A 21117-nucleotide genomic window follows, 5' to 3' on the forward strand; every position below is an offset into this window, starting at 1 on the left:
TTGATGTCTGGTCAAGTTTTTGTCTACGTGCGTGTGTTCGGCAATCATTTATTCCATTCTCCAGTTCTTTTTTTTTTTTTTTTTTTAATTCAGCAACCTAGGTTAACAACTTCTTACATGTTTTACGTGATAAAAGCCACTATGTTGTTGCTTTTCTCCCCCATATATCCCTCAACCTAATAGAGCTGACAACGTGAAAACAACATACCTGTTCCAGGATCCCACCAAGGACGTATAGTTTTGTCATTCCTCCAGATTGGGGGGTTCTTAACCTGAGGGCCACTGAACAGGTCAGTCCCTGGGAGTCCATGGAAATTTGTTCATGTGTACATTTTGGGGGGTAGAGCGCTCTCAGCGTAAATCAGGAGTTCAAGGAAAGTCAGGACACCAAAGGGTACAAACTGTTTCTCTTCTTATAAGCTTAGTAACAGAACTACTATTTACCAAGGCCAAGGCATTTTCACATAAAACATCTCTAACCCTTAAAACTGCCTACACAGTAAGTATTATTAGTCCTGTGTTTACAGAGAAGAACCTAGGGCTTGTAGAGACTGAAAGATTTTCACAAAGCTTTATAACAAGAAAGTTCTGGTGCTGAAATTCAAACCCAAGTCAGTTTGACCTCACATTCTGTACTCTTCCCACTCAGCTGCACTACTGGTAAAACCAAATAAAGTATAAAACCACCCTGCGACACGGGCTTCCACTGGTCAGCAGTCCACTCCCCGGAGCTAATTTTATAGTTTCTCAAGGACTCGGGATGGATGGAATAAACCAGCTAATGAACGAAGCAGGACCAAGGATCTTGGACCACACATGAAGAGCAGTCGGAGAAGGCTTGAAGTCAAAGGACCACTGCAGGGAGGGGGGAAATGTGTGCCAAGGTGGCCTTGAGGAGGAGTGGCTGCCATGGCAACACAGAGACAGCTGATGGGCTCGTGGGCTCGGCACCAGCAGAGTTATAATAAATGTTTAGGGGAGGTATGGAAACGGCATGTCTCGCCTGAGCAAAACAATCAGAAATGAAAATTGATAAACTTGGGTGGTTTCCCCAAACCTCCTTCAATATTTCTGGGCTGTGAAGACAGGGAGACCTAGCCTTGAATCCTGGCTCTACTGCTAACTAGCTGTGCGGCCAGAGATAGATAACTTAAATCTTTGTTTCCTTTCCAGTAAATGGAGATACTATTATAGATTCCTAGCATCCTTGGAGGGTTAATTGAGAGATGGGTGCCCGGCATAGAAGCAGGTGCCCAGGAGACAATACTGTGTCACCTCCGCCTCTCCCTACAGCCCCCAACCCCCGCTCCAGAACGACCTCTCTTCCCACGCTTCCTCGTCTGGGCACAGCATCGCCATCCAAGGTTCGGCTCTTCCCCCTGCCTCTCACACACACCTCCTCATCCAACAGGAGACCCAGGCCTGAAGGTCCAGCGCATCCTCCACACAGAGCCCGTGAGAGATGAAGAGTGAGGTTCTGCTGCTCCTACATGGCCACGAGTGCCCAAGTCCTGCCCTGCCATCCACTCCTACTGCCCTCCCCACACCCCCAGAGTTCTCAGAGGCACTGAACATAGGAAACAATCGCAGACTGAGAAGCAAAGTACAAGTCTGGACAATCTCATAACCACAGTAGAGCTTTCTAATAAAATTGAGGGCTGTTTATTTGTTTTCGGGGGGGCCGGGAAGGGGTGGGGGGAACAGGGAGGGGATATGCAGCTTAAGGGAGCCATCCGAGTCCTCTTGCTCAAGTAGAGGCAGAAGTGGAAAAAGAAGACGACTGAGGAAATGAGGATGTCAGCCAGCCCAGCAAGGGCCAAGCCTGGCTAGGTCTGCAGAAGGAAAGCGGAAGAATCCAGAAGCTGTGTTCTTAAGGTACAGTAACCCAGGAGCAAGGACGGCCCAGTGAATATCCTGGACTCTGATTAACCAGATCAGCCCCTCCTCCTCCCTGGAGGAGGCATTAGAAGGCAGGACGGGCGAAGCTGAAGCACTGGGGGCAGAGAGAGAAGCACCCCCTCTCTCCCTCCAGCCCACCGCACTGCCTTCTTCAGCACGTGGCTCCCATCTGGTCAACGGCAACCGCTGTCTAAGTGCTCTCCTGACTGCGTTCACCCGCCAAACCACATGCATTCCTTTGATCATTACCTCTCTGCCCAGAACCCTTCAGGGACTCTGAGTTAACTGCAGGACGAAGCCTCCTAACAAGCAGTCACTCTGGGCTCCCTCCGGTGGGCTCCCTCCAGCAGCTCCAGCTTACCTTCTATCTAGCCTTATCTCACCCAACTGCTCCACCAGCACTCCAGGCCCCCACCTGCCTCCAGCCCGTCCCCTCCATCTGGAAACAAAATAGTAAGATCTCCCCAATTCTGCCTGGAGACAGCACGCTTATCTTACAAGGGCCAATCCAAGGGCCACCCCTTCGAACAAAGCCCTCCCTGATTACTCCGGCCCTCAGCAATCATCCTCCCAAAATGTTACCCACCACTTTATTCTATAAACGTCTACAGCACCTCAGAGAGCGCTGGGCACTCTACCTCCATCGCACGTCATCCACCTCTCCCAGCAGCCCTACGAAGTGGAGGTTCTGATAACACCCATTGCACCAATCAGGACACTGCAGTTCAGAGAGCTCAAGCAACTTAACCAAAGTAAAAAGTGGTGGAATCAGGATTTAAAACCAGGCCTATCTGTGTTCTTTTTACTAAACTAGTGGTTTTTCAAACCGAACTTGCGAAGCCCTCGGATTAGCAATGCCCAAACCTGGCCGGCTCTCAGCATCATCTAACTACGTGTTCCCGGGCCTTCCTCCAGAAACTGAGTCGGTTGGCTGGGGAAAAGCATGGAAATTTATATTTGGTTTTAATGCAGGAATCTGCAGAGCTCCCTTACGTACATTTGTTTATTTGCTTCTGAACAAAGAGACAAGGGGAAAAAGTTTGAAGACCCCTATCCTACACCAGACCACCATCCTGCTTTAAAGTGAGAGTGGCCCCAGCAAGTCTGCACGATGCCATGAACTGAGCTGCCTCAATTTCCACCCAAATGGGCCATATTTCCTTGAAGATTCCCAGGCACACTCCGGGCCAACACTGAGCTGAGCGTTGCCTTTGCATATCAGAGCTCTCTCAGGGCAGTTTTTTTTTTTCTTTTTAAGTGGGCTGTATGAAAAGTAAAATATCCCTGTAATCTTAGAATCACGTTAGAAATGAAAAGCCAGGCCCTCACACTTCCTTCTCCAGGCAGCTGGTTTATTTTATCTCTAGCCAGATGGAGAATGAGAAGGTTCTCATCCATCAAATTTCCATCTTATCAGGTTTCACTGTGAGAAAGCTTGTCAAAGTGCTCAGTGGTTACCTTTAAATATACAAAGGAAACTTCTCCAAAATCTTAATGAGGTACAGGAACTCAGTGATGTAAGAATCTCCAGAATTAGTAGGAGATACTGGCGTTCCAGCCACGCTCTATGGAGCCTCGTGGCTGCTGGGGGCTGAGGCAGGAGCGGGACGAGGTGGGGAGAGAGGGGCTCCCAGGCCTGCTACCTCACCCCACCCCACCCTGAGCAGCTCCACTTTTCTATGTTTTCTCTCCAGAAGAGTTCATCTGAACAAAGAATACATATGCTCAAAAAATAAATAAACAGAAACCACTGAAGTGAGACAGTCCTTGCCAAAGAGACCAACAAACATGCGCGGTACTGGCTGCGAGCAGTGCAGCTCTGAGCAGGGAGCTCCATGTAGGCTCCACCAGGAAGCCGGGGAAGAACGAACGGACAAAGGTGCTGAAGCTCAAGCTGTGCGGGGGCCGAGGCCCAGCTGTCAGGCGCCAGGCGAGGCACCACACGTCTCTAAAACCCCACCTGCCCTCTCCTCCAGCCCCCTCCCCGCTCCCCCTGTGCCAGGCTCATTCATGCCCCAGCCTTTGCACAGGCCTTCCCTCTACCAGGAATGCATTTCCACCTCCTGTCCCCCTCACCCCCAGGCAAACTGCTACTAAGCCTTCAGGTCTCAGCTCAAACCCACGTCTTCTGTGAAGCCTCCCTCCCCCTCCCCGGCACCTCTCTCAGCACAGCTGCATTCTCTGTGCTCCCAAAGCACTTGGGCCATCCCTCTATCAGCCCTCATCATGCTATACTTTAGTCAGCTCTTGTCTGCATTTCTTTTATATTTCTCTACTAGATTCCTTCAGAGACTGTGTCTGACTTGGTTCAGTCCTGTACTCTCAGTGCCCAGGGCAGAGCCTAGCCCAGAAATTATGAAGGAAGAACCAGGGATAAGGGAAAGCCTCTCTGTTTGCACCCCAGAGAGACGATAGCAATTCCCTGTGAGAAGTGACGGGAACAGCCTTCTAAACCAGCTTCCCCAGCAGGCCCCCGCAGGAGCCGCTCACACCCAGGGCCTGTCACTCAAAAAGCGTTCTGATGCCCTTCCTAGAGGGGTTAATCAGTTGAAAAGGAACAGACGAGCACTTTCTTCAGAGAGGTGAGTGCTGATCAACGAAGAAATTTACAGCTTTGTTGCCTGGACCGGTGAAAAGGCAGAACAGTTATGAGTCAGCAGCGCCTGTCAGAGAGTCTAGTGGGCTGGGCTGTGTCACCCCAAGTCTTGAGACAGCACCTGCCACACCATTAAAAGCAGGAAAAGAGGAAGGGAAAGAAGGAATCTAATGTAATAAGCATCGCCCTCTGTGAGCCAGGAACCACAGTAGCCATTTACTCCTGCATTAAATTTTATTATCCATTTATTTAATCCTAAATTAGATATCATTAACCCCGTTTTAGGGGAGCAAACATTAGTTTAGAAAAATTAAGAAACTGGCTTGGAAGCTCAGAGTTAAGCACCTGCTGACGCTGAGATTCCAACCCAAGTCCGGCACTGTTTTCCCCTGTCCCAAATATACCCACTAAATCGCTAAGTTTCTAGCACCCAAGGCAGTGACGTCATCACCATCAACAAAACAGCTAATATTTACTGATCATTTATGATGCACCAGGTATAACGCTAAGTGCTCTACCTTATCTCATAGAATCCTCACAACCGGTATCTGTTTTTCTGACAAGAAATGGACACCACAGTCTGCAGAGGCTAAGCAGCTGGTTCCCAGCCCCACAGCTAGCAAGCGATGGAACCAGGATTCAAATCTGGTCTGACTCCCAAGTCTCTGCATTGTGCCTCTCTTATGAGAAATTGGAATTTGCAAAGACAAAACTTCTCCCACACAGGTCATTTAAACTGCACATTCTACAAGGATACCGACTCAAAATCTTTACACCTGACCTTAAGAAAAAGGGCGGGGGGAGCTCTGACCCTTGGTAAAAATCACACTACCTCAGGTCTGTGGTCTTAGCCCTAAACCAACTAGCCTACAGCCTACAGACCCTGTCTCCAAATGCCAGGTTTTGATGACGGTTCACCAAAAGATGTCCTGAATGCTCTCGCAACCTCATCTGGAGCTATCCGTCAATAAACACACGTGAGAACCGGAGGGGTTCAGGCTGAGCCACCCTGAAATTAAACCCGCTCCTGTCAAAGCACACAGGATTAGCCAGCTGGGTGACGGGTACACCTTTAATTAGATCTTTGGGCTGTAGCCAGCAAATGCATCCCCACAGAGCGAAGGGCCCAGGTACTGAAGCGCACAGTTGTCAGAGTAGTGGGTGACAGGTCTCGCAACAGATGAGAGCGTTATGAGACGGTCTGGGGAACAGGCTAAACCAATGTCTAATAAACAGTGCTTATAAAGGAGAAGAAAAAGACTATGACTTGTTCCTCTCCTCCCTGCACCCACCCCGAGCAGCAAACAGAACGCCTGAACACACACACACACAGACACACACACACACACACACAGGCACACACAGACACACACAGACACACACACACGTGCCTTGAGTCTCTGGAGCCAAACAAGGGATGTGAGGGCAAGGATGTGAGAATCCAAGCAGCATTCCTGTTAGACCACAGAAGCTAGGACATTTTAAACATCACAGTTAGGACACCGACTTGGGAATACTGGGGGGTTTTGTTTGTGTTTTGCAAAGGCCTCCTGAATTTCTTTGAAGGGATGTGGGTCCCTCTGGTGGCAAGGAGGTATAACACAATAAAGGGAATCTATCCATGAGACCCTCACTTTTTGACCTTTCTTTTCGTAAAAGACTCCGAGGTAGAGGCCAAAGCTTGGGTTCACCCGAGCCTACCGACAGTGCCTGCACCACTGCAAGTGCTCAATAAATGTCCCTTGAATAAACAAATGAGCAAAAACTGCAAATTACCACACGTGCTGAGTTGCCTGGCACTACTAGGTCACTGCAATCACAGGCAATTAAAACAAACAAACAAACAATGAGCTGACTCTCACAGCCAAACGTCTCAGTGTTCACGCACCATCAGACACAGTGAATCCAGATGCCTCGGATCCAAGCTGCATTTTCAGACAGGCATTGTCTCCCTCCAAAATGCTTAAGAGCAGGCACAATGAGACGGCAATACATGTTTTTGGCATGAGCAAAGGATGGTTTGATCACATCCAAGAGAGGCTGGCTTGCCATCAGAAAGAATTCAGGCAATGCTACAAAAGCCCATACTGCTTGACAGGGGACCACTGCAAAGGCTTTGAGTTGGGGATCATCTCTCAACAGGGCTGCAGTATTTCCCACTTATTTTGAAATTCTTGTCCAAGAAACGAAAATAATGGGAAACAGCTAGAGAGAGTCCTAGGGACTGAAAACCTTAATACAAGCTTTAACAGACTTGGGTGACATTGACCTGGCCCTGTGCAAAACTGCTTCTACTGAATGGGGTACTGTCGAAGAGTCTGTATACTGCTCAGAGAACTCTTTACAAAAACCCACCAGAGGAAATACTTCCCTCAGGCCTCAGTGCCAGCAAAAGCTGTCCCTTTACCTTAACGTGTTCTTATAGACATCAGAGACCTTGTAACTGAATTTCCCTTTTTACTTTCGCTGCCAGGAGCCCCAGCTGGATTTTAAGTCCCCCTCTTCAGCACTGTGGCGGCTCTCACAAGTGGCACTTCTCCTCACTCACCTGCCTCCATTTCACTGGTCACCCTTATTGTTCCGTGACTCTAATGCCTTTAATCTCATTTAATTTTATGACTTTACATAAACCTCTGAAAATGCTTTTGAAACACAGAAAGAAAGAAATTACAAGTCTGAAAGCTTCAAATAACCAAAATACTTCAAGTTGGGTGGTCTTGAAAACGGATTATTGTAGTCCGCTGAAAAGCTGAAATTGTATCAAACTTCCGTTTTGCTAAAAGCACAGTATTCTTAACATAAATATTGTTTGGCATAGCCTCAGCATGGTATCTTAGGTGAAGTCCTGAAATTAAGAGTCCACAGACTTGGATCCATGTCACATATTTATCACTTTCTATGTGACCATGATCAAGCCATTTAAATTCTGAGGCTCCGGGGCTTCCCTGGTGGCGCAGTGGTTGAGAGTCCGCCTAACGATGCAGGGAACACGGGTTCGTGCCCCGGTCCGGGGGGATCCCACATGCCGTGGAGCGGCTGGGCCCGTGAGCCATGGCCACTGAGCCTGCGCGTCCGGAGCCTGTGCTCCGCAACGGGAGAGGCCACAACAGTGAGAGGCCCGCGTACCACAAAAAAAAAAAAAAAAAAATTTCAAGAATCCACCTGCCAGTGCCGGGGACCTGGGTTCAAGCCCTGGTCAGGGAAGATCCCACATGTCGCGGAGCAACTAAGCCCATGCGCCACAACTACTAAGCCTGCGCTCGAGAGCCCGCGAGCCACAACTACTGAGTCCACGTGCTGCAACTACTGAAACCTGTGCGCCTAGAGCCCGTGCTCCACAATAGAAGCCGCCGCAATGAGAAGCCTGTGCACCTCAACGCAGAGTAGCCCTGGCTCACCGCAACTAGAGAAAGCTTGTGCACAGCCACAAAGACCCAACTCAGCGAAAAATAAATAAATAAATTTATTAAAGAAAAACAAAAATTCTGAGGCTCTGATTAATCTATAAAATGGGAAAAACCTTTTGTATGCCCAATCACAGGGCTGTGAGCACCAAGGGAAAGACAGGCAGTCCTTGTATTAACTGTAAAGTACACTGGAGAAGAATACACCTAAGAAATCATATCTGCTTCATTTCTATCACTCTGTAACAGCAGTTTTCATTAACAGAGGGTGTTGACGATTGAGCTGAATGTGGACTGAGAAAAAGACCAGTGTTTGGAACACATTTTCTTACCGGTGTTTTTCAGCTCTACCTGTGGGATGCAGTGAAGTTTGAGTAAATGCTGAGTATTCACGAGTCCTGGAGGGGAGCTTTAGTATGCACCCAGACAGCCCAGAAGCCACACCTGAGCGGCTCCATTACAGAGGAGCAGGTTCTTTTTCCCCTCCATCCCCGACCTCCCGGAGGCTGACACACGTCACGTACCTTTTCTCATCTTCTTGTCTCCGGGCTCTCCGCAGGCAACCCATTCTCCAGACCTCCATCAGACAAGTCTCTCTAAACTGCAGATCTGATCCTAACAGTCCTCTGCCCAACTCCCCCTCGACAGGGGCCCCATTGCCTGTAGGTCAAGTCCACACGCCCAAACTCTGTATCCAAGGCCCTCTACAATACAGCCTCTCTCTAGGTTGAAGCCACCCTTCACTACAGCCCCAAACTCTTCTTCCCCCAAACACCGCACTCTCTCACATCTGTGTACCTTCACCTCCTATACGAAACTCTCGTCTCCCTCGCCTAGCTGGTAACCTTCAACTCAAACTTCAGAACCAGTTCGAAAGTTACTCTCCCGGGGAGCCTTCTCCAATCCTGCTCTGTGCTCCCGTGGTTACTCTGTGCCTATCTCCGTCCCGGAACTGTCCCCAGGCAGAGCTGAGGGCCTGCACAAAGCGTTCAATGTGGCTGAATGCATGAATGGGAGTCCTTTCCATTGCCAAGCCAGACACAGGGGCCACCAAAAGGCCTGGGGTTTTGTTTGTTTCAATCCAAAAGCAACAGCAATAGCAGCTGGTGAGTGGGAGGCTCTAGTTAATTAAAGAGCCTAGTTAACAGAACCAGCTGATAAGCCATGCAAGGCTGGTGGGTTACACTCTACCTCTGCATGCGTCCTAGCACCATAAGGCAAAGTCACCCCCAGCAGGTTTCCCCAGACGCTGAACAGGCCAGTGCCCCCAAGATCGGGTGCAAAGCATGCTCACGAGATGGGCACAGTCAAATTCTTAGGATAAAACCAGAAGTTAAGCAGAGATACCGTTGTGATGCGATACATGCTCAAAAAGAAAGAAACCACGGCCAGATCCTCTTGTCAGAAACGTTCATGACTCAATGTAGAAAAGCAGCCGTGATGAGACACTAGGAAGCCCTGAGTCACAGGCAGGCTCACCTGATGTGAGCATCCAGAGGCACAGCTGCTTTTTGGTGCCCAGAGCCCTGAAACAAAGCCGCGCCTTCTCTGGATAACTGCTCACTCCCTCCAAACACGGGGTTCTAGGGGAAGCGGCCAGTGATGATACACGAGCTCACACACACACACACACACACACGCGCGCGCGCACACGCACATGCACGCACAACCACACACACACTCACTTCTGACAAAGAATGAGCATGTGACCCAAGTTGGGCCTCTCGATACCTCACCTGTCTGGCCCTCCAGACCAGGGGACAACAGGGGTAGTGGGGTGTGAGAGTCCTCCTTCATCTCATTTACTAAACTGGGGAGCTGTGATCCCAGCAGGGCTGGCAATGCTGGGTCCAACCACTTGGAGCTGGAGTAAGAGGACGCAAGAAAGAGAAGCCAGGGCTTCCCTGGTGGCGAAATGGTTGAGAGTCCGCCTGCCGATGCAGGGGACACGGGTTTGTGCCCCGGTACGGGAAGATCCCACATGCCGCGGAGCGGCTGGGCCCGTGAGCCATGGCCGCTGAGCCTGCGCGTCCGGAGCCTGTGCTCCGCAACGGGAGAGGCCACAACAGTGAGAGGTCCGCGTACCGCAAAAAAAAAAAAAAAAAAAGGAAAAAAAGAAAGAGAAGCCAGCTCTCAGAGAGACACGGACTCGGTGCCGGCAGAGTTCCTGTCACCCCTGTCCTTTCAGCCATTTAGTTACCCAAGGCAATGCATTCCCCTTTCTGCCTAAGTTACTTAAAGCTGGGTTTCTATCCCCAGCAAAAAAAAAAAAAACTCCCACCCGTAGTATACTTCACTCTAGTCTCTCCCTCTCACTGTCACATGCCCCTTCCATTCCTTGCCAAGCACTCCTTACTTCCTTATGAAGACGTATGCATGTTACTTAGGAATAAATCTTATCAACAGCAGTCCAAAATTCTTTTAGAAGCACTAGAGTTTTCATGAATAAGTGAATTATGGAACCAAAATTGTCTGATAATAGAGGGATTGGTAAATAAATTACAGCGTATCCACTTGATGTAATGTTATATAGCCATTTCAAGTGTAAGTTATAATGTAAAGAAACAATTACATACTCTATACACCTAGATGTGTGTGTGTGTGTGTGTGTGTATCTCCCGAATCCAATTTCTATTGAATAAACATTTTTATATGATACAGGGGGATGGAGGGGACAAACTAAACTGAAAAAAAAAATGTTATCCAACAGTGAAGGATCTAAGAATTGGTTATGAAAACTGACCTCTATAGAAGGACCCTCTGGCCAGTCTTTTCTTTACCTCATCCACAGAGGCACACGACTCAGACCTCACACTGCTCACTCAACTTAAGTGTCATCTCCTCTAGAAGGCTTCCCTGACTACTCTGTCCCACGAGGATCTTTCGCACTGACTACGTAAGCTGCATGAATTAGCTCTGGGTTTTACACTGCTTTGCATTTTGTCATGTATAACATTTTCACCTCCCTTAAGGAAAAAATAAAACATTCAGGGCTCATGCCATGTATTTCCATCAGCATCTCAACTAGATACATTTGGTTTTCAGTAACACTGAATAAATATCAGACAGGTCTTTTAATAACATGCAATAAACTGGTATACACCAATACTGCTGGTGGCATCATAAACTGGGCGAGCCCTTTGGACGAATAATCTGGCAGCATGGTTAACTAGTATAATCCTCAGAATCTATCCTTGGGATTTCAAGAAAAAAAAAAAAATGCCTTTATGCCCGAAGATGTTCATTGTGGCATTACTTAAACAGCCAAAATGTCCAAGAGAGCAGGAAACTATTATTAAGTAAATCATGTGAAATCTATTCAATGAAGCGTATTCAGCATGACTGCTCTGGAGCCTACACAACACGGGGAGATGGCCATGAGAGAGAAAGTGATCAAAGAACACACAACAGCATTTAGCCTCTGATTGGACTGGGGCCCCAAATGCACCAGGACTAAAGGGTGATACTGAAAAACAGAGTTACTTGATGAGGGTGGTGGACTTATAGGCGACATTTTCTTATTTTCCTAAGTTTCCATTATTGCTCTCTTGATGTTCATTAAAATTTCTGTTAAAATAGACAAACATTTATATTTCAATCCTCTTGTCAGTGCCAGCCTTAGATTTCAAACTATGGTCCTGACGTCCCGTCCCTGCCAACAGCAGCCACCAGAGAACTAACCTCTGGTACCTGCGGGCTCTCCTTCGAGCTCTCTACTCCAATGACTCTGCCTGCCCCAGGCGCCCGTGCAGGGAATTCGTTTAACCTGAGTGTCAACAATCACTCAGACTCAGTCCCTGTGCTACCCGACTGCACCGAGGCTGTGGATCTGGACGTGACTCTCAGGATGCGGAATACTTACATTTAAACCTAACAGAAACTGTAAAAGATCAACTTTTTGGTCTACCAAATTCAGAGAGAATTTCTTAAACACTAACATCCAATGCTAAATAGAGTAGTCTTAAAAAAAGATCACTCTCACCTAGGGCAACGTGGTATAATCTTTCTGGAGAACAATTTGGGTGTATCTATAAAATAGTCTTTAAAATATTCATACTCTTTGACCCAGTAATTATACCTCTATCAGGAAATAATCAGTGGATAAATATTTATGTACAAGGATGTTTGCTGCAGCATTTGTTATAAGGCAAATATATATATATATATATATAAAATGAACTAAACATCCTACAGTAAGGACTAGTTAAATAAACTGTAGCACATTCAAGTGATGAACCATTATGTTCACACACAAAAAAACACGTTTTTGAAGAACACTCATGACGGCCCCACACCAAAGGGAGAACATTGAATTAAAAACAAAAAAAAGAAACAATACAAAAATGCATTTTCAGCTTGACACCAATAATGTGCACCAATAATGTGCACGCGCGTGTGTGTGTGTGCATGTGTGTGACAGAAAGAGAGAGAGAGAGAGAGAATAAAAGGACTAGAACATCAAATAGCTAAGACTGGTCGTTTCTACGTGATGAGATGGTGAGTGAAATATTTTATATTCTTCCGGTTTTTCTAAGCTTTCGGCGATGAATATCTGTCTCCCTAAAACAGCCAAAGAGCCCCGGCCAGCGCAAGCGCCCTGCCCACTACCTCGAGGGCCGAGCGGCACTCACGTGGGTGATGCGGTCTCCCTTGTTCCTCTCTCGGTGGGCTGCCCCCAGCTCCTTCTCCAGTCTCTCCCTCTCCTGCTGCAGGTCGCTCAGCTCCCGGCTGACTCTCTTAATGTTCCTACGCAGTCTGTGGTTCTCTGTGCTCTTGGTGAGGTTTTCTGAGCGCAGCTCAGCCAAAAGGGCTGCCTTTTCTAACAGAGCAGCCTCGTAATCTTCAGACCCCTAGAAGAAGAGGAGGGGAAGGGGAGCTGGGCTGATTTTCACAGCTCAGTAAACAAACCAAGAAATCGGTGCTCCTTGTTCACCAGTTTTGTTTTTCTTTTTTTGGTGGGGGGGGGGGATGGGTGGGGGGGTGGGGGGAGGTGGAGATTAACATAACATTCAGGACCCACAGCACAAATAATATGAAAGTTTTGAAATAACACAGGGTAGTGTTTATGTTACAACGTTGATGTTAAGGGGGAAAAGGCTACAATTATTGTGTAAAAACTTTTTTTTTTAAAGATGAGAAAGAAAAGCACAAAATGTTAGTAGTAACTGTATTTAGTAGGGTGGGAATACAGATGATTTTTTTCCTTTACTTCTCTGTATTTTCAAATGTTGTAAGGTTAGTGAGCACGTTACTTCTGTAATAGTTTAAAAAACCAATTTAAGTTATTTTTAAAAGATAGAAAATAAAGAATTTTATTTGAAAAGCAGAGATGGATTCAAGCACTGGCAATGTTCATCTCTGTTAGAGATAAACCCACAGTCATCTAGAGAAAAAGGAGGGTCAACCTAGTAATCGATAGCCACCTCAAGAGGCTACAAGTTCAGCAGAGTCGGAGGTCTACGCGTGTCAAGAACATGTTTATTTCATTAATACAGTTTATTAGAGAAAATACATATGTGATTATCGTGCATATGAAAAAATGTCGTAACTCACCACTAATCAAAAAGAGCGAATTAAAACAAGCTTTCACTTAACAAGTGAAATTGTTTTAATGAGAATACCCAGTGCTGGCAAACTTATTGGGAAATGGCACAATTAACATTCACGTTTCAAGAACTGACCAAGCATCTAGAAGCCAAGAAATATGCTGGCAGGAATGTACATTGATAGAACTCCCCATGGACAGATTATGTACATCAAGTATGTGTGTATTATATAAAGATGTTCACAATCATCCCAATAATTCTATTCCTAGGATTCAATCTCGGAGAAGAATCCAAAATATAAGGGGGAAAAGCCTTATGTACAAAGTCATTGGGGCTTCCCTGGTGGCGCAGTGGTTGGGAGTCCACCTGCCAGTGCAGGGGACATGGGTTCGAGCCCTGGTCCGGGAGGATCCCACATGCCGCGGTATGGCTAGGCCCGTGTGCCACAACTACTGAGCCTGCGAGCCACAATTGCTGAAGCCCCTGTGCCCGGAGCCCATGCTCCGCAGCGGGAGAGACCACTGCAGTGAGAAGCCTGCGCACCGCGGCAGGGAGTAGCCCCCGCTCGCCGCAACTAGAGAAAAGCCCACGTGCAGCAATGAAGACCCCAAAACAGCCAATAAATAAATAAATAATAAATTCTTTAAAAAAAAAAAAGTCATTCATCAAAGAACTACTTAAAACAGTGAAAAATAAGAAACAACCTAAATGTGCAAGAATATGAAAGCGAATAAAGTATGACAAAGCCACACAATAAAACCTTAAAACTATATTTACAAAAAGTTGATAATATGTGAATATTTCTAAGTCACTATGTTACATTAAAAAAAAAAAAAATCCCTGGTGGCTCAGTGGTTAAGAATCCACCTGCCAATGCAGGGGACACAGGTTCAATCCCTGGTCCGGGAAGATACCACATGCCGCAGAGCAACTAAGCCCGTGCTCCACAACTACTGAGCCTACGCTCTAGAGCCCGCGAGCCACAACTACTGAAGCCCGAGCGCCTAGAGCCCGTACTCCACAACAAGAGAAGCCACCACATTGAGAAGCCCATGCACCGCAACGAAGAGCAGCCCCCGCTCGCCGCAACTAGAGAAAGCCCGCGCACAGCAACGAAGACCCAACGCAGCCAAAAATAAATAAATTAAAATAAAAATCAAATTGTAAATGATCTAAAAAATAAAATCTATGCATAGGACAAAGCCTAGAAGGAAAAACAACAAGGCGTTAATAGGGGGAAAGTTGGGGAACTTCCTGATTTCCCTTTTTTCCCTTCTTGCCAGTCTTCTGAAAAAATTTTTGAAACGTATATAATACTTATACTCAGAAGAAAATTAACTTTTTAAAAAATCTGTCTTTTGAATTAGATTGAGGACAAGATTAAAAACTTTAAAGCAAGGGACACTCGAGCTGTCAAGGTCGCAGCTCAGACTGTGGAGTAAAGGGACTGGTCCCAGCTTCCGGGCCTTCCCAAGAAATCCATCTCTGCCTCTGTCGACAGTGAAGTCCTAGCTGTTCAGCAGAGGTGGGCTACAACCATGGTCACTCTGGAGGCAGAGGGGTTCCGCTGCTCCCGGGCCCCTACAACCCAGCCATCTGGTCCCATGCTTCCCCAACTATTGTCTAGGACACAGCAACAGAGGCTGAGGGAGAAAGCCATCCAAATTCCAAAGTAGGTTTTATAGAAGCTTCTGTTTTAGTTTCCTTTAAAATTAAAATAAATAAAAAGAAATGGGAAACCTAGGTCACAGGCCCACCCAAAAAATGTATCTGGGGCAGTGCTTATTTAAAGAAACTCAAAAAGAGAAAAGAAGATAAACAATGATTTGGGAAAACGCTCACCTTGAACAATTTTCATAGTTACCTTTTATTAAGCACTGATTATGTATGCGGGGTTAAACCAGGCACTTTTACACATATTATATCTCAGTCTCTCACAGGGCCCTACAAAGTACACATTATTATCCCTATTTAAGTAACTGAGGCTCAAAACTGTTAAATGACTAGCCTGTCATCAGACCGTAAGTGATTAAATCCAGGATTCAAACGACTCCAGAGCCTGTGTTCTTCCCAGAGCACTATTCTGTCTTGCCCATTCCTGGGCAGATTCCAGTTAACACCAATAAACTACAAAAAATTAAAACAAGCAGACTGAATTCAAGGGGAGAACACCAGTTAGGAGCTTGTTAAACAAAGGATAGCAATGGTTGATACTAAAATAATAGATATTATCAAGCGATCAAATTTCTGTGGGATTATCATGTAAATAACGGTAACAAAGCCTCTTTAAAAATCTGAGCTCGAAGAATTCAAATTCATACATTCGATTCACTTCATAAAAATACTTTCCATGTTAATTTTCCCTGAGATGGCCCTCTGGAAAACTTCTTTGGAGAATTTTTTTTACCTTTTCCTGCAAGACACCCTGACTTTCAGATTCTATAACACCAGTCAGGTGTTTATAAATCAGGTGGCAAATACCTGACCCAGTTAGACATGGTCAGAAACTAAAGCACCCCCTACCCACCCCCCTAAAAAAGAAGCTAAAGCCCAAATAATATGAAACAAATTGTTCTTCCCCACAGTACAGAAACATGATGAGTTCAATAAAGAAAGAGTCAGAAGGCCCAGAGTTCAAAGACCAGTTCTAGCTGTGTGACTTGGGAGAAGTTAACTTCTCTGAAGTTCTGTTTCCTCATGTGTGAGAATGATCTCTATTTCACAGGGTTGTTGTGAAGGTAAAATCTGACACAGAAAGTCCCATTTCAGCAGGTGCGGGATAAATAAATCTAGGTTCCCTTTTCCATCATTTACTCCATTATCTTTCATTCCCAATCAAGAGATAATATGGGGAGTTTCCTCAAACTAAAAGCTACGTGTATAACACCATTAACTGAGAATCTGAAAATAGACCAAAGTAAAAACTACTATATTGTTATGCCAGAACTACATCACCCAACTTAAGGGTGAGTTAACATTTACTGAGTTACCACCTGTGCCCAGATACATGCTCTTATTCAATCCTTGTAAGGATTATGTGACATAAATGTGACTACCCAGATTTTACAATGAGCAAGCAGACTGGGAGAGTGCAAATATCTTGCCCAAGATGATACAAGTTAGTGAAGCAGAGTTAGGATTCAAATTCGTGTCCCACCCCAGGTTCTTCAGAGTAAAAATAATATGATACATACATATAATGGACTATATGCAGCTGTTTAAAAAGACTGTATAAAAAGCACACAACACACACATGCAAATGACTGCATGTCAAACTGCTGAAATCTGAGTAAGGCCAACAGACTGCACCAATATCCTGGTTGTGACACTGTCCTATGTCACATAAGATGCTAACTTTGGGAGAACTAGGTAAAGAGTATACAGAAGTCTACTGCATGTGAATCTACAATTATCTCAAAATATATTTTTTTAAAGATCGGTTAGATCTATATATACTGCCAGGGAAAGAATGCTAAATGAAAACAGAAGAGATTACATAACAAAATACATATTATAATGCTATTTAATTTTTCAAAGGTGATATATATATATATATGTACAAATACGCTTTGAAAAGAGTCAAGGTGCTAACAGTGAACATCTTTAGACGTGAGTTTACTGGTGACTTTTATCAACCTCTTTCCACCATTTTAAATATTTTATGAGTTTCCTGCAATGTGCAATTTTACTTTTATAAAGCCGAGCAGGGAGGGGAGGAGACATAACCGCTACTTCCAATTTGAAAATACATTGTTTAAATGGCTTCAGAGGTAGCACAGCCAGGCCACACAGCAACCTTCACAGAGTCACACCTGTGATTAGAATCTACCTCTCTGCACTGTGGCAACTGCTCCAAGAGTCTGAATACCACTTGTCACTGTCACGCTTGATGCCACCCCTGTGAGCTTTAGCTCTTATACTCATGCTGCAATTAGTTCAAATCATTTGACATCCCAAAAAGGGCCCAAAATGTGAAAGACAATGCATTTTCAAATGTCTGTGCAATATTCAAATTATACATACCTCGCAATGAATTAGCCGATATAAGGGTCTGGTGTGTATTGACTCACACACATAATCAGAAAAATGGAAGGAGCAGAGACTTCGGAGTCAGACTTTGAGTTCAAGTACTGGCAACCTGTCAAACGGGTGAGCACTCTGCCTCCGTGGGTAAGGATTAAATGAGTGCTCTCTGAACAGCCAACGTGCCATGCAGAACCCGAGGAATTTCAACAGTGTCTGATCTCCATACCTTGCAAGATGAGAAACCCGGCCAACACTGTAAACTACAAGACCTCAAAGATCACTTTTAGACTAGGACTGAGGGTTATGAAATTAATCAATGGATGTAATAAGCCTGGGTAACACGTAAACGTGTAAGACTCTTTTCCTTCCTTCAAGGCCCAACAAGTAAAATATCACAAGACGTAAGAATGTCTGGTCTCTGCTTACCAATTACTAACATACACTTTTTCTTCTCAAGGAATTGGTTTTGCTAAGAATTCAGCTTTTAAGGCTTGTTATTTTCTAAGCAAGGGAAAAAAACTCAGTGTAAAGTGTAATCTCAGCTCCATTTCATCAACCACTGTCAAAATGGTGGGGAAGGCAAGTCTGCGAGTCCAAAGACAGAGATTTGTCTCTGCTTCTAGTGCACCTGGACTTAAACCAAATTACTTCAATTACTCTTACTGTGAACCAAAGCTCTGAAAAGATAAGGCATGGGATATGAATCTGAAGAACCAAACAGTCTTAAATTAGATTTAACTCCTAACTTCTACTTTATAACCAAAAACAACATGGGAGGAAGAAGTGGGAGGGTGGAGCTTTAAGGCAGTATGGGCTTAATCCCATGATGGAGCATTACTGATTCATTAGTTATTAGTAACAGGTATACACTGTAGAGGGAAACTAGAAACATGGGAAGAAAATGTTAATTCAAAACACTGAACTTGGGCTTCCCTGGTGGCGCAGTGGTAGAGAGTCCGTCTGCCGATGCAGGGGACGCAGGTTCGTGCCCCGGTCCAGGAAGATCCCACATGCCGCGGAGCGGCTGCGCCTGTGAGCCACGGACGCTGAGCCTGCGCGTCTGGGGCCTGTGCTCCGCAACGGGAGAGGCCACAACAGTGAGAGGCCCACGTACCGCAAAAAACAAAAAAAAAACAAAAAAAAAAACCCACTGAACTAAAATTAGCAAGAAAGAGGGAAGATTGAGGGGATGACCCGCAGGAGCCCTTGCTGTGCAACGCTGGAGGGAAAACAAAAGGCGGGTCAAATAACCAAAGCCTGGAACAGAAAACTGGCAGGGAGCAGGCAAGCCAGGTGAGGAGACGTAGGGGGTGAAGGGAAAAGCACAGGCTTGGGAGCGAGACTGATTCAGGGGTCAAATCCTAGCTCTTTCACTTATCGCTTCTGTGACCCTGAGCAAGCTACTTGAATCTCTGAACCTGGATTTCCTCAGCAGTAAACAAGGATATTAACAGTGCCTACTTCCTGGCACGGCTGTACAGATTTATTGAGCTAATCCACGGAGAACACCTGGCACAGGGCTTGACACATAGTACATGTTCAATAAATGGCAGCTTTTATTAGCAGCAATTACCACATTTAAACCCTGGTCCTGTCATTTGCAAAGCTGTGTGACCGTGAATAAGCTGTATACCCTCACTGAACTTCACAAACCCCTCAAATACAAGGGGGGTGAAAATTACCTTCCCCACAGGGTGGTGAAGATTAAATGAGATAATCCACACGTCTCGCACGGTCTACTCCTGGCACAGCCTAAGCTCAGCACTCCTAACTGTGGGCGTAGTGGTCACCATCTTCACTGTCATATTGAGGAAGGGGCTGGAGAAGCACCCAAAGCTGCAGAAGACGTTCCTTTAATTAGACTGAGTGAACTCTTCTACTAAAGACCACTCAGAGGACTTCCCTGGTGGCGCAGTGGTTAAGAATCTGCCTGCCGATTCAGGGGACACGGGTTCGAGCCCTGGTCCAGAAAGATCCCACATGCCCCGGAGCAACTAAACCCGTGCGCCACAACTACTGAGCCTGCGTGCCACAACTACTGAAGCTCACGCGCCTCGAGCCGGTGCTCCGCAACAAGAGAAGCCACCGCAATGAGAAGCCCGCGCACCGCAACGAAGAGTAGCCCCCGCTCGCTGCAACTAGAGAGAGCCCGCGCACAGCAACGAAGACCCAACGCAGCCAAAAGTAAATTAATTAATTAATTTTTAAAAAGACCACTCAGAGCTCCCTTGGTTCCTTTCAGCTGCAAAGCCCTGACATCACCAGGAGGAAGGATCATGGAGAGAGGCACTTCAAACAAAGCCAACACTTACCTGGAATTTCTGGGTCTGTGCTTTCTGGGGGGCCTCTCGGGCTTTAGCAAAGGCAGCATTGAGCTCTTCAATTTCAGAGTTAAGTTCTTCAATCTGGGTAAAAACAAGGAAGAGCAGCCAAGTATGCACTGGGCTCTCCTCTCTGTGCTCAGCCCAGAAGCTTTTCCTGCTGGACTGGGAAGTGCTTGTAACCGAGGGCTCTGTAGTCAGAAAAGTGGGATTTCTAGTTTGCCTGTCTACTAGCTGGATGACTTCAGGCCAGGCACTTTATCTCTTTGAGACTTAATTCCCTCAACTATAGGACGAAGATACGACCACTCACCCAACCACAGCACTGTGAGGCTTGAACAACGTTAATAGGTACAGGCGCTCAAGTAATGCCTGGCTCACGCTAAGAGTTACTATTATTGTCCACAGAGATGACCCACCCAACCAGCGAGCCTGGCTCTTCCCAGAACTCCTCACCCTCCAGTGACCTTCTCCTCTGGCCCAGAGTCAGCGAGGAACTCCCCTGGCCACACCCTGAACTCTGCCAGCAGCCAGAACTGACCTACCACCGGTGCCCCGCACAGCAGAGGGTCTCCGACGACCACTGGGCCCTGAACTCCCAACACCCGAGACAAATCACACTGACCATGATTATGAACCAAATCTCCGCTGCGGCTGACACTGGTGGTTACTCAAATTCCTACCTCCTCGGCTTCCTCAACCCCAGTTTCCTGGTCGGCGTCCCACTCCTGCAGCCATTCCTCCTGCCCCCTTTGTGCATTCCTCTCCCTGTTCCTGAAATTTGCTGTCCCCTGCGGCCCGAGGCTCAGCCTCCTTTCCCACCCCACGCTATCCTTGGATAAGTAGATCAACTCTCAGAATTTTCACTCGTATCTGTATACGACTGACTCTCAGACCTATGCCTCCAGGCCTGGGCCTTCTCCAAGCTTTAGACTCGCGGATCCATCTGCCTCCTGGACTTCTCACCTGAACGGTCCATGGGCTTCTCAAAGTCGGTACCTTCTAAACAGGCTCATCACCTCCATTGCCGCCCCCATCTCACCATGATCCTCCATTTTCTATGCTTTTAAGGGAGTTGGTGGCACCACCATATCCCCAGTCACGCAGCCAGAAGTCACCCTTGACTGCTCCTTCTCTCAAGTCCTACGTCTAATCATCAAAGTTCCCCAAATTCACTTCTAATTTTTAATTATTTCTAGTTGTATTTCTTGAATACGCCCCACCCCTCCACTCCTACTTACTGTGACCACTGCTCTAATTCAGCCTTTCTGAATTAGGGGGCTCTCACCTCAGCTACTGGCCTCCCTGCCTCCGTTCTCGCCCTT

At 46.4% G+C, this 21117-nt stretch overlaps 1 protein-coding gene across 10 annotated transcripts in view; it reads right to left on the minus strand.

The window, feature by feature from the left end:
- Positions 1-21117, minus strand: part of CDK5RAP2 (CDK5 regulatory subunit associated protein 2) — a 182358-nt gene that overhangs the window by 110219 nt on the left and 51022 nt on the right. For 8 of the 10 annotated variants that reach the window (XM_089913676.1, XM_022578895.2, XM_089913670.1 and 5 more), the window contains 2 exons: positions 19784-19876; positions 12531-12749 (listed from right to left, as the gene is read on the minus strand). In XM_089913676.1, coding sequence (XP_089769802.1) covers positions 12531-12749; positions 19784-19876 — 312 coding nt within the window. The remainder of the gene's footprint in view (positions 1-12530; positions 12750-19783; positions 19877-21117) is intronic. The other 2 variants (XM_089913673.1, XM_089913672.1) reach the window with 2 other exon arrangements.

The sequence above is a fragment of the Delphinapterus leucas genome, chromosome 6, assembly GCF_059928025.1.
Source record: "Delphinapterus leucas isolate spDelLeu-1000000601 "Yukka" chromosome 6, BTC_Dleu_Yukka2, whole genome shotgun sequence".
NCBI lineage: Eukaryota > Metazoa > Chordata > Mammalia > Artiodactyla > Monodontidae > Delphinapterus > Delphinapterus leucas.